This window comes from Actinia tenebrosa, unplaced genomic scaffold, assembly GCF_029948245.1.
Source record: "Actinia tenebrosa isolate PJP-AT-01 unplaced genomic scaffold, QUT_ActTen_1.0 PGA_scaffold0__85_contigs__length_37466705, whole genome shotgun sequence".
NCBI lineage: Eukaryota > Metazoa > Cnidaria > Anthozoa > Actiniaria > Actiniidae > Actinia > Actinia tenebrosa.
Genome location: NW_028292569.1, coordinates 11,494,364 through 11,507,371, shown reverse-complemented (window position 1 = coordinate 11,507,371; position 13,008 = coordinate 11,494,364). Strand labels below are relative to the sequence as shown.

Below are 13,008 nucleotides of genomic sequence, written 5' to 3'. Positions count from 1 at the left end.
ACAAACAACAAAAATGCTGGTATACGATGGATCACTATGAGATCTGACTGGATATAAGAACTTAAGCTTTTTTTCTTTTTTCTTTCTTTTTTTTATGTTACTAGAGTGAAATTTGGTCACCACCAGCAAACTCAGAATCCTGATCTTTAATTTGTGCTGTTCATCATATTCCAAAGTACAGGTGAGCTATTAAGCATGATAAAGTCTTAAAAGGTTTGCTGTCGTGTACGCAATAAGTAGGCATGCTGTGCAACGTGCACCAACTCGTACGCGCTTTTCTTGTTTGCATCTAGTGACTTGTTTCTTATGTTTAGCAATTCATCTCAAATGCCAAAACATATATACAACATGTATCAGTTTCTTTTTTGTTTCACAATTACTGCATGCCTGTTATGGACAACCGTAGTCTGCATCCTCATTATTTGTATTTATTTATTTCTGTGGCAATAAAATTAAACTATTTCATATACATAAAATGCACCATGCGTTTTGCAATAGTAATAGTGTAAATAAGTTCATTTTACTACGCTGTTGATAAAACTACAACCATACTAACTGTACTTTTCCTTTTTTTTTTCATTGCTTAAATAGGCTATCTGCACTAACAGGTCACGCGACACTTCCTCTCGCAAAACGAGCAGCTGTGTCAAAATGAACACCAAAAAGGTGGATTTTCAGCGCAGGATAGGGAGCTTTCTCAAAATTGTCTTCAATTCGAGGCTATAGCATAAAATTCGAAATACCAAAGAAATGCTACAACATATGGCAATGGAGTAAAAGTGATATTTTGTTTTTATTTTAGTATTAGCTTCGCATCCAAGTTTAATTGTTTTGTGTATGTGTTTTTGAGAAGGGTTCATTGACTATACGATAAGTAGAATCAAAAATAAAATCGAGTGCAATTTCAATACACTTTCCCATACAAATCTTTATGTACATGACGCCTTAAAATTATGTTAAATATTATTTTCCCGTGTGGAAAGTTATGCGCTGAAACTTCGCCTTTTCACTAATATGTAAGTGCTCTTTTCCTTTCTGGCCGTGTTCTAGTGAATTTGACACATGTTCAAAATTTAGCATGGGTAGGGTTAGATTTCGTGTTATAGCAAGGGACCTATCTATTGCCATCCTGTATTGGAAATATCATATCTCAGGAGGCACCAAGCGCTCGTACAGTGGTTCTTCTCCTGCAGTCTGCACGTTGGTTTTAACATGACTCAATGATGTATGAACACCACATTCTTCAACTATTGCATAATCATCTTCGATAGATGTAATTCTTGCAAGGGAAAGCGGTCCTTCGCGTTCCAGATCAACAGCATCTATTGGTTCTTGGTATATGTTTTCGTCCATATTTTTCACTGTGAGAAAAGAAACATATGTTTATTTTAGATTAGTTTTATTTGGAAAAATAAAACAAACAAGTCCACTACAGCAACAACAAAAAATAAAGAGCAACAATTAACAGCACTGGCAGCAATGCAATTATGTACTATAACGACAACAATGACAACATCAGCATCTGCAAATCTGGGCTTAGCCACACGATCGATAAGATAAGAAAACTGACAAGAGAAAAGTAGGAAAAACTTTCAATAAATGTATATATAATAATTGTATAACTATACCTATATTTCAGTACTGGTAATTCTGAAAACACGGTGATGCTACTCAGAGAAACTTTGATTTTTTGTTTTATTTTTTTATAAGCTTCATGATTTATCTTATTGACAACCTTATTGTGTACCTTTTGAAGCTTTTATCCGCCTCCTGAAACGTACGGCAACAACGACTAATCCCACAACGAAAATGCATGCGCAGGCTATCGAAGTGATCATCGCTAATTTTAAAGCCGTTAGAGTAGTTTCATCTAAACCTGGAGAGAGATAAAGTTAACTCTGTATTGACAAACAAATTACACATTTAACAAAACAGACATGTTTCCTGTGCCAAAGTTGTATCTTCTGTATGCATTACATCCTTTGCATCAAACAGTCATGAGCTGATAATGAGGGAAATCCCCCTTTTTAAGCTTTGGAGCGAAAAACTTTAAGTTGCCGAAATATAGAAGAAAAAAAAAAAATAGAATTTGGAAATCAAGGGAGAGGGCGGTAATTTTTTCGCTTTTCTCTATTCTAGATCTATTATAATGCATTTCTTTAGGAAAATAAAAGATCAAATGCAAGTTACATTTTTATTGATCACCTCCCTTAGCTTGCGCATCCTCGAGCTGCAAGCCGAAATATTGGCTTAGTAAAGATGGAACACTTGGTACAGTATCAGAAAAGCTCTTTGCTTCTTTAATCAACAACCTGTACAATTGCGATCAAAAGCCATCGAGTCTTTAGAAGTCAAATGAATGTGGTATACATACCTTTGTCAACTGTACTGCAGTTGTGCTTGGTCATCACTGAATGAAATTGAACAGAATAAGGGACGGACCATTAGATTTTTGAGGGCCTCATGGCTGTGCAGGAATTTTTTTGGGCATTATTTGGAAATTTTTTCTGACATTTTCTTATGCATTATTTCTTTATTTCACTCTTTAAAGCTGTGCTCGAATTTATGTTTGTTTTTTTGCCCAACAACCCCACCACCCCCACCCCCCCCCTCAAAAATATAATGGTCCGTCCCTAAACGGCGTTTTTGCAAAGCTAATAAAACAAATTTTAGTAAAAGAGAATAATTAAATTAATTGTATAATTATTGATGGTAATTGAACTGAGTGGAGTGCAATTTGGTCTGAAATCACACGCGCGATTACAAAATCGCACGACTGCGTAGCGGGAGTGTGATTTGTAATTGCAAGTTTGATTTCAAACCAAAATTGCACGACACGAAGTTCAATTACCACTTAATCATATCCTTTTTGTAATCATACACAAGAAAAAGACACAATAAAGAGTGCAGAATAATCAATTAAATGTAGTAGAAGAACTAAATGCGAACAAAAAAATCATCTAAAAAAACTTTTTTCTTTGATTTTTTTGTTTTATTTTGTTTTATTTTATTGTTAATTTTTTTGAAGGATGCAATTAAAAGCTCCTAAGGATGCGATTTGTATAGGAAATCGCACGATCTCGAGTACAATTTGGAAATTAATAGACACCAGTAATGTTTTGAGAATTCTTGTAATTGCAAGAGCCTTTAAGCGAGTGCAATTAAAGAACTTTCAAAACATTCCAAAAATTCCAAATTGTACGAGAAGATCGTGTGATTTTTTGTTTATAGTTCACTCAACAAAATTTCAGTAAAAAATGCGAAGCGACGCCGTTCATCTTTGTTTGTTTGGCGGCCGACTTTCAGTCCATCGCGCAACTGAAATGCATATGAAAGATTAGTTCTTACGGCTTTAAAATTTCATTTATATGTTTTTAAGTACAAAATGATAAAAAGTTATTGTTTTGACATTGTTTTGGCTGTGTTGCCATAGCGACTTAATTCGGTACTCCTACGTAGTACAATTAACGCTATAATTGTACTCCTCTCGACCAATCAGAGTCGAGTAATTTTGTTGAGTGTACTATAAGGGAATTAATCGCTCCTTTGAACTAATCAGCAGATTGCAGGATTTGGTAGTGATTACAAAAAGGATATGATTAATTGTATAATTAAACATGGATATAGAGCTTCTCGCGCTGTGATTGGTCGAACATGTCAATGAGTGATTCTAAGACGATAATCACTGCTGGAGCTGTGATTATAAGATTTTCCAAACTTTACCAGAGCGGAAGTAATACCAAAAAGTTTTTATTTCAATTCTGGATTTCGTCTTTCCTCCGATAATCAAGTGAAAAATTATACTAAAATTATACTATTTATTACCCTCAGTTTCAGTGAATATAGTGTTTAAATGACAGCTCGGTAAATGTTCACCATTAATCAAAATTGTTAATATATTGGGGAAAAAATAACAAAACGAGAAAGAAAAAGAAAGAAAGATGCATGATAAGATGTATCAGATGGGTCAGGATGAAAGGATCCATTAACGCGTGTGTGGATGACTGAATGGGCGTAATAAATAAAAGCAATGACTCGGTAAAGTCCTGAAACTTATATTCTGCCTACAGCACACATAATATTAATCTTGGAATGAATAAAAACCATCGGTTGTATATCTTATAAATAGTTCCTTACCATTAACACGTATTTCTGGACTACTGATGTTCCCCATTACATTCCTTGCGTGACAGAAGAACGTCATCGTTTTTGTAGCACACTTTACATACGAGACGTTGTAATATATTCCAGTGCTTACAATATCTCCCGAATCCCCACTCATCCATGTAATGTTTGGAGTTGGGATTCCTTTGGTTTCACATTTTATAGTTATGCCGCTGATCGTCATGTTGTACAACGTGGGTAGTGGAGTTATGAAGGTTGGAGGAGCTGGCTCGCATAAACAAAACAAAAAGAGGAATTCATTTTATTTACATTGCTTTGCTTTTTTGTTTGTTTGTTTGTTTATTAGTTTGTGTGTGTGTGTGTGTGGTGAAGTGTGCGTTTTTTTTTTTGTTTTTTGTTTTGTTTTGTTTTGTTTTGTTTCTTTGTGTTTTATCAAGTATTGCTATTTTTTTCAGGGAAGGGGTTGTCTTTTCCTACGTTACCTTAATTGAGGATAAAGCTGAGGGAGCTAGAATGAAACCAAACTCGTTGCATTCAGCGAGCAATGAACACACAAAATATGTATGCCCACACGATTTAATATTGGCTTTTTTCTTTCTTGTTTTTGATTGGCATAAAAATGTTCATTTTCTTTTGTTCTCTTACCGTACACTGGAAAAACATCTTTCCTGATTGGTCCATGTCCATATTTATTGAATGGAATACAACTGACAGCTATGTGGTATATTTTGTCTGTGCTTGGAGCTGGTACTTCAATTACACCATTACTCGAATTGTATTGTTTATCATCAATTGACATTATAAAATTATCTGAAGGAGGCGAAGCATCAGTATTGCATTCTATGTGAATGATAATGACATCGCCACTGTTTTTCTGTTTTACTACCAGCCTTGTATTCACCGGCTCATATTCTGAAAGCAAAGGTAAAAGAGCAGTTTGAAGTCAACAACCAGCCAGTGATTAGCTTTGTAATATATTACATTTACACATTAAAGGACTTTTATTTCATATATGTATCCAGGTGAACGGACTTGAAATATATATATATATTGCTTAATCCCAGGTATGTTTTACCAACATCATTTTAACTTGTTTGCAACACTATCGGATAGTATGGCATCCTTCCTTGCACCTGGTATCAATCCATGACCCAGATTCTATGACCCAGTTCGAATAACCTATCATTTACTGTATATTTTATGTACTTGGGTAAGAAACCATTCCATGAGAACAGGTTATATCGTTAAAAAGAGACAATAGAACATTAACTTTAATTTGTACCTCAGTCATCTACATTTTAAACACTCAATCATCCAGGCTTTCGACTTTATTTGAGTATATTACTCTTAATGCAGAGATATAGAGTTGTGCTGAAGCTCGATATTTGAATGACACTTTTTCAGTACAATTATTCACACAGCCTTCATGAGTGATGATGTTATACATTGTTACCTCATCGTTTGTTACAATGCGTCATGCAAAATGCTATAATAATTATATACATACCTGTGACATTTACTACTGTGCAGGCTGTATCTCTCCCGAATCCATTATCTACATCACAGCAATATCGCCCTCTTGATCTTTTGCCAGTTATGTTCAATAAAATATCTGAAGAGCTGCCAATCCGTTGATGGGTATCATCGTGGATCCACTCAACATGTGGTGATGGGAGCCCTGTTGTATTACACTGTAGTTTGATAGAATCACTTTGCTTGCAGGACAGTTTTGGTACGTAATACGAAATCCGTGGCACAGCTTGAATTAAATATTATAATATTAACAAATAACAATCAAAATAATTTTAAGGAGGCTCTGGGTATTTTTGGCCTGGCACACCTGGCCGCATTGAAACGGCTACAACTTCGTCTTAAATAACTCCAAAAATACCCAGAGCCTCCTTAAAATAAGCAATTTCACTCCATTTTAGAAGAGCCCAGAGACTGGGACCGACTTCTTATTCTTTCGTTTAAGAACTGTTCAAAGTATTACTAAACTATTCCATATTCAATCGTGTTTACTGACATATGATCAGACTATGGAAAACTCAGTACTAATGGAATAGTCAGTGTGTTAGGAATGAATAGTGCCAATTAGCTACAAGGGTTATTGAAGCTTATTTATAAATATTCTTTTGTGATTATATGAATAAGACTTACCGTATACGAATACTTTAGAACACCGTCTGTCTTCTTTTTTACCCCCAACTAATTTCCTCTCCACTTGACAGCAGTAGGTGATATTATTTCCAATCTTAGTACTGTTCACAATAAGGGCAACGTTATTTTTGCCAAGTATTGAATACTTTGTTAGGTATCTGTAATATGTATTTTCTCCCAGATGTCTTGAAGCTATAGAAGTGTATAACCTCGATTCTTCAAAATAACCAATCTTAGAGGACAGAAATGTTTCGTTGTCGTCCATCTTGTAATGCCAGCTCAGGAAAATAGGACGTCCTTGTTCTACGCTGGTGTGTTCATCTGGTACAGCAAGCCATGAAATCCCAACTGGAAAAGAATACGAAAAAACCAACTTTACTAACTTTAATCAAACTGCATTTGGCGAACTCGTGGATACTACCCTGTGCCGTTTTGTTGACACGCCAATGACTTTCGTAATTAAAAAAATATTAAAGTAATTCGCTAAATTTAAATGATCTAATTTAACTGACCTTATATTTTGCTTCCGATTTGTACTTCACTCAGTTTTTTTTGTTTATTTTATTGAGATTAAAGCGAATCCCGTAATAAATCAAGGTTTCAAAACCTCTTTTTGTGATAGACGGCTTTGATCGCTTGTCACTTGTTTTGCTTATAGGTGTGACTTTCTGATCTCTCACTGTACTTTTTTCCATCGAAAAGTGAAATTAAAGCTCCTGATATGAATAGCTATTCAAGCCTTTATCGAATAAGATGGCTTTGTTTTCTGTACGAGGTTCGAAAGTAAGTTTCGCGTAGCGTTCGTAAGTAGATGACGTAAGACTGTAGACAAACGTTTTTTTATAATAACTAACAAATTTCTCGCGCGCTGATTGGTTATTTTTTATCATCAATAAGAGGACAATGAGATAAATCTGACGTCAACGAGCGCGCGTTCTCTCCGTTAGTTGTTTTGATCAGTAAAATGAGAAGTTTTTATGGTTTTTGTTATTGTAAAGAAAATTGACATCAGTTTTTTATGTGTGTCCTCTAACTGACGATAAATTTCGTCATCACATTGTAGCATGCGGATCCACTCGGCAGAAAAGGACAATGCAGATACTGAATGAAACTCATGAGGGAGTAAAGCCATTCATTATTAGGATAAGAGAACTACAAGTCAAGGTTAATCACGGCGATAATTTGAACTAATTACGCTCTCCTCACAGAAAAAAACAATTTCCACAATTCCTATAAGTTTTCCGTTTTGAACACAACACAGCATGCATTTTTAAATCTTTTCGTAGAATGCAAAGTATATAATCCATGAAAGTACGTAATCCGTTATTTGGGATACGATTGACAAAATAAAAAATTCGCACGCTTGTTGTTAGCTTTCGTAAAACAAGCGTCCCTAACCAATCAGAACGCGAGATTCATAACAGCTAATATATAATATACCAATCGCAACTTTTGTCTCGATTAACGTGTAGCAGTGAGAATTAAAACAGTGCTAAGGAAAACTAACGTACCTGCAGGACTAAAACAGAAAAGGACCATAATGCTTGAAACAGCATGATGAAAGGAGACGAAAGACAATGATCGAAATGGTTGAAAACGGACCATATCTAAAAAAAATATGTTAAAATAATAATAAATAATTATACTAATACAAAGTAACAAATACATGAATTCAAGGTGTAAAAAATAGCAATACATACAGTTACTCAGAAGACAACATAGCTTAGGTGTAACCCCTACCCTCTCTCACTCCAAATTTTTGAAACAATAGATTAATGTTAGTATTGTTTTAGACTTGAACATAGAGTTTCTTGAACTGTGGTTGGTCGAACTAGTGAATATGAAACGATATCCATTGCTTGAGCGGTAATTGTGAGGTTTTACTAAGTGAAACATGAATATATTTATAAATGATAGACAATCAATTTTTATAGCTATAGATCCAGACTCACAGACAGACAGATAGAAAAGGGAAACAACGGATAGATGGATTAATTAATTAGTTAATTATACAGCTTCTCATTAATCCCACATAAGTAACTGTCCAATTATTTTCTTAATTGGACAGGTCTTGTTGATATAGGATAAATTAGGCAGCTATATAATTAATAGGTAATGGGATTTCATGCTCCCCAATCAAGAAATAATTAGACTCGAAAAATTCCTTTGACTGCCAAATTGGACTCGGCCTACGGCCTCATCCAATTTTGTCAGTCCTCGGAATTTTCCTCGTCCAATTATTTCTTAATTGGACAGCATGGAGTCCTATTACATATATTAATCTCATATTACGGACACTGGTTATCCATGCTGTATTTCAATTGTCAACATCAGGTGCTAATTGAGCCTTTTTAGTAAACAAAACATTTAATTTCTATATCCTAAATGCTAGTTTTCCCCGCAGCAGTTCATCCCTCTTGTGGCCGTTTTACCGGGTTCAACTGTAAACACACTAGCTAACTTCAACTGCCGTTGCAATGCACTTGCATGGTCTAGATCTATAGTAAGTTAGTAAATAGCCACCACAGACATTCCTATTTACTGGTATACCTGTGGTAGCTCAGTCGTAAAAAGCCTTTTGTGTGTGTGTGTGTGTTTTGTTTTTGTTTTTATTCCTCTACCACAAAATGGACTAGTACCCAGAATGCATTGCGGCCTCTGTCAATGGGGATCTTATTTGATTCAGATGCAGACACCATCATGACAAGGAAATAAAGGAATGTAGAAGACAATCCGTTGTAGAAAGTGCGTTTTGTTTACTTCGAAAGTGCGTTGGAAATGTGCTTTCTAATCCCCTGTCTTCACAGGTAACCCAGGCTATCTACTTTTATTATAAGGAAATGTATGTAGTAAATATATTTTGCTAAAAGTTGGTAGGTTTCGCTAAGATTTTGGAAATAAAACTTCGAGTATACACTCTAAAGCGAGGTTAAAACAACCAAAAAAATGGTTATAATTAATTGAATGGTTATTACAACCAATTTATTATTGGAGGATGAAGTGGTCAAACATGCAGCCATTTCAACCAGTGTCTTATTGTTGGTTGATAAAATCATCAATAAGGTTATTGATACTGCAACCAAAGACCTCAGTCCTGTTGGTGAGCGAGGTCTAGATGATATTTAAGCCCGATCACTTAGAATCTTATTGTTAAAGATAGTCCACTGATTAGCTCAGTTGGTTAAGCTTCTGACTATCAAACAGAAGGTCAAGAGTTCGAATCCCACCTGGATCTCGAAATTTCTTTCCGAGAAAAATTGCTTCAAGAAAAATATTTCACATATTTAAAAATTATCGAAGCTAAAAAAACAATAAAAAACAAACAACACCACATAGCAAATATATTCATATACTGTATTCAACTGTCGAAAGTGAAAATGAAAGTCTTTTTTTTGAAATTTTCACAAAATGTTGAAATTGAATGTTCGCTCTCCTTATTGTTTTCACTAATCTTAAAATCGTAGCTAGATTTTAGCAAGGAAATTTTAACCATAATATAACTGGTTAAATTGGTTAAAGTAACCGACCTAAAAAACTGGTTGTCTCATGTATATGCCTTGAGGCTTTAAAAATGTTGGTTATGATAACCAATATTTTTTGGTTGCTACAATCCCAAGTAAATTGTTTGTAATAACTAATATTAATATATGGTGGTTGTAACCCAAAGTACTATAATAATAATGGTTGACATGAACTATTTTGTTGTAACCCAAAGTGGATAGCCTGGGTACCCTGTGCTGTCTTCATGAGCCTATTTCCGTGTAGTTTCCCCCACAGGCGCTTTCAGTGTCGTCACGCAACGCTTTCTCCCCTGTCTAAAAGTCTAAAGACTATCTCAATGATTGTCTAGAATATTAAGTAAACTCGGCTATACTGGTGACAATTTTAAGGGTACTGAGTTTGGAAGTCTAGAACACCGATAGAATACCTTAGGTACTGAGTCTATAACAGTTTTAATCACGTTAGAATGTTGGTCATCACAGTGAATAAGCGATCTAAGCGAACGCTGTTACGAAAGACCTGATGAACCCAACATAAATGACCGTATCAACAAGATTGGCTTTATAGCTCAGTTGGTAGAGAGTCGCTCCTGAAATCATTTTTTCGGGTATTTTTTTACAGCGTTCGCTTAGATCGCTTATTCACTGTGATGATCAACACATCTAGCATTATTACACCACAGTTCTATCCATTCAATTCACAGTTTTAATCACGAAGTGAAATTGACTCTATTGAACTACTGTCCGTTTACAGTGTCTTCAGTACAGAAACACTCAAGCAACAATAGCTGATCGAAGGCCGAAAAGCTGGCACATAATTCCGAGATATATACGAACCAAAAAGTTGTCAGTTACAAGCTACCAACAAACTAGGCACAAGATACAAATGCTTCATTTTGTATACACTTACTCATATCTGTTTCTTGGACGACAATCTTGGTAAAAGCTTGTAAAGCTTGGGTGATGAAGATCCTGTGTAGATGTTTTGAACTCCACTATTAATGCTCTGTAAGGCCCGATTCATACGTCGCGCTTTTCATGTGCCGAACCTAATATCGCACCTAATGCGTTGAGCCAAAAACTCTGAGCATGAGTAAGCGGTAAAATCAGCCAGCGGAATTACGTTAAATTGAAACAATTCAAATCAAAACAAACATGGCGGACGATCAAAAAAGACTACTTTTTCTCCGTGCTATTCGACATGCAAGGGCAAGAAGGCAAAACATCATGCAGTCTATGCTGTTACTTGTTAGCAGAAGAAGACATATAGTCAGTTTCGCTGTAATGCTGTTGCTTCTTTCCTTACAAAATGGTGTTTACACTTCGGGGACCGTTGCGAGATCGTGTCGCCGCCTCTCAAGAAATGCCGGGTGGTGGGAGACGGTTTGGACTCAGTACACCAACAGAAGATTCAAAAAAACATTCCGGGTTTCTCGAGAGACATTCCAATTCATTCTTGGAAAAATCCATCATCGCCTTGTCAAAGAAACGAAAGCAGAAGACCCTGTAAGCCCCGAGTTGAGACTCGCCATATGTTTGTATAGGCTTGGCAGAGGCGATTATTACTATACTATCGCAGAAATGGTTGGTTTGGGCGTTTCGACGGTCTGTAGCATAGTACAGGAAGTTACGGCGGTGATCGTAGAAGAAATGTGGGACTCAAGTATAACAAAGCACATGCCGAAGTCAGATGAAGACTTTAAAACAAAGATGATCGACATGGAAACAATGTGGCAATTCCCCTGTTGCTGGGCAGCAATTGATGGCTGTCACATCCCGATCAAGTGCCCACCAGGAGGCCTGGAGTCCTGCAAAGAGTACCACAACTTCAAAAATTTTTATTCAATAGTGCTGATGGGGATGGTAGACTCAAACTATCGGTTTGTGTGGGGCTCCTGTGGATTTCCTGGCAACTCACATGATGCAGTGATATTTCAATCTACTAATATATGGGAGAAGATTCAGTCAGGAGAGTACATTCCCCAAATTGGCAAGAAAGAAAGTGAGATTAAAATACCTCCACTCATTATTGGTGATTCGGCATTCCCTCTATGTACCTGGCTTATGAAACCATACACCCAAGCAACGTTAACACCACAGCAAAGGTATTTCAATTACAGGTACTATGCAGTTTTTAATTTTATATGAATACAACTTCATTCTAACATATGCTCTGATTGGCTAAAAAACTATTTACTTTTTTCCCAAGGGTTGGATATTTATGTTTATTTTATGTTATATCACTGCAATGCAGCCCTCTGATTGGCTGAATTACTAGGGGTCTATTATTATATTAATAGACCTCTGTTAGCAAAAAGTGCCAGTTTTGAGAACCAAAAATAAATATTTCACAGGAATTTCAACATGTTTTGACTTTTTTATTTGGACCAGCTACTAGGTTTTTTCTAAGACAACAATTATACCTCTCACCCTCATGGGATATTGACCATGGGATATTGATATTTGTTGTATTTTGTTTCAACATCAGAGAAATGATAAATCAATCAATAATTAAAGGTTATAATGATTATTATAAATAAAGGCCGTCTCAACCATAATAATATTCAATGAAATCCATCATAAAATAAAGTTTATTTAATCATTATCATGATAACATAGGTTAAGCAGAGCCCGGATGGTTACAGAAGGAGCATATGGGCAACTAAAAGGGCGATGGCACGCATTATTGAGAAAATGTGAGAGCAGTAGAGAGGAATTGAGAATGACTACCCTCGCGTGCATGGTTTTGCACAATGTATGCATCGAGAAGGGGGATAGTCTATCTAAGAAATTAGATATTACTGTCGATCCACAAACCCAAGGTAGAAGAGACCGCCAGGAAGTCAGGCAGCTACTGCAGATGAGAGAATGCCAGAAAGTTAGGGACTCACCTGCAGAGGCAAACAAGGTCAGGAATGTCCTGTGCCAAAAACTTTGGCAAGAAAAAACAACTGGAAATGTTTGTTGATGGACCATTTTTGTGAATGGGTTTTTCTTACAAGGGAGCTCTTTGATTTCATAGAACATTGTTGTACTAAGTTATAAGGTCCAAGTGTGTACAGGCCTGTAGCTGGCCTCAATGATTTCCTTTTGAATATGTATCCCTTTTGAATATGTATCTTTGTCATTTATCACATCTTAAAGATATAAACTCTTTACATTTATGTTATTCTGTCACTTGACAATGGCATAGCTATGACACCAAAACATTGTGGTTTTCTTG

At 35.8% G+C, this 13,008-nt stretch overlaps 1 protein-coding gene across 4 annotated transcripts in view; it reads right to left on the bottom strand.

Moving 5' to 3' along the window:
* Window positions 1-127: 127 nt before the first annotated feature.
* LOC116302842 (immunoglobulin superfamily member 10) overlaps window positions 128-13,008 on the bottom strand; it is a 50,772-nt gene continuing 37,891 nt past the window's right edge. Inside the window, exons 1-9 of one of the 4 annotated variants that reach the window (XM_089030496.1) lie at window positions 10,696-10,796; window positions 7,797-7,892; window positions 6,286-6,633; window positions 5,633-5,884; window positions 4,771-5,037; window positions 4,138-4,389; window positions 2,375-2,410; window positions 1,748-1,876; window positions 128-1,361 (exon numbers count right to left, since the gene is read on the bottom strand). In XM_089030496.1, the coding sequence (XP_088886622.1) occupies window positions 1,144-1,361; window positions 1,748-1,876; window positions 2,375-2,410; window positions 4,138-4,389; window positions 4,771-5,037; window positions 5,633-5,884; window positions 6,286-6,633; window positions 7,797-7,892; window positions 10,696-10,699 (1,602 nt within the window). In that variant the 5' untranslated portion in view covers window positions 10,700-10,796 and the 3' untranslated portion in view covers window positions 128-1,143. Of the gene's footprint in view, window positions 1,362-1,747; window positions 1,877-2,374; window positions 2,411-4,137; window positions 4,390-4,770; window positions 5,038-5,632; window positions 5,885-6,285; window positions 6,634-7,796; window positions 7,893-10,695; window positions 10,797-13,008 lie in introns of those variants that run through there. The other 3 variants (XM_089030467.1, XM_089030484.1, XM_089030478.1) reach the window with 3 other exon arrangements.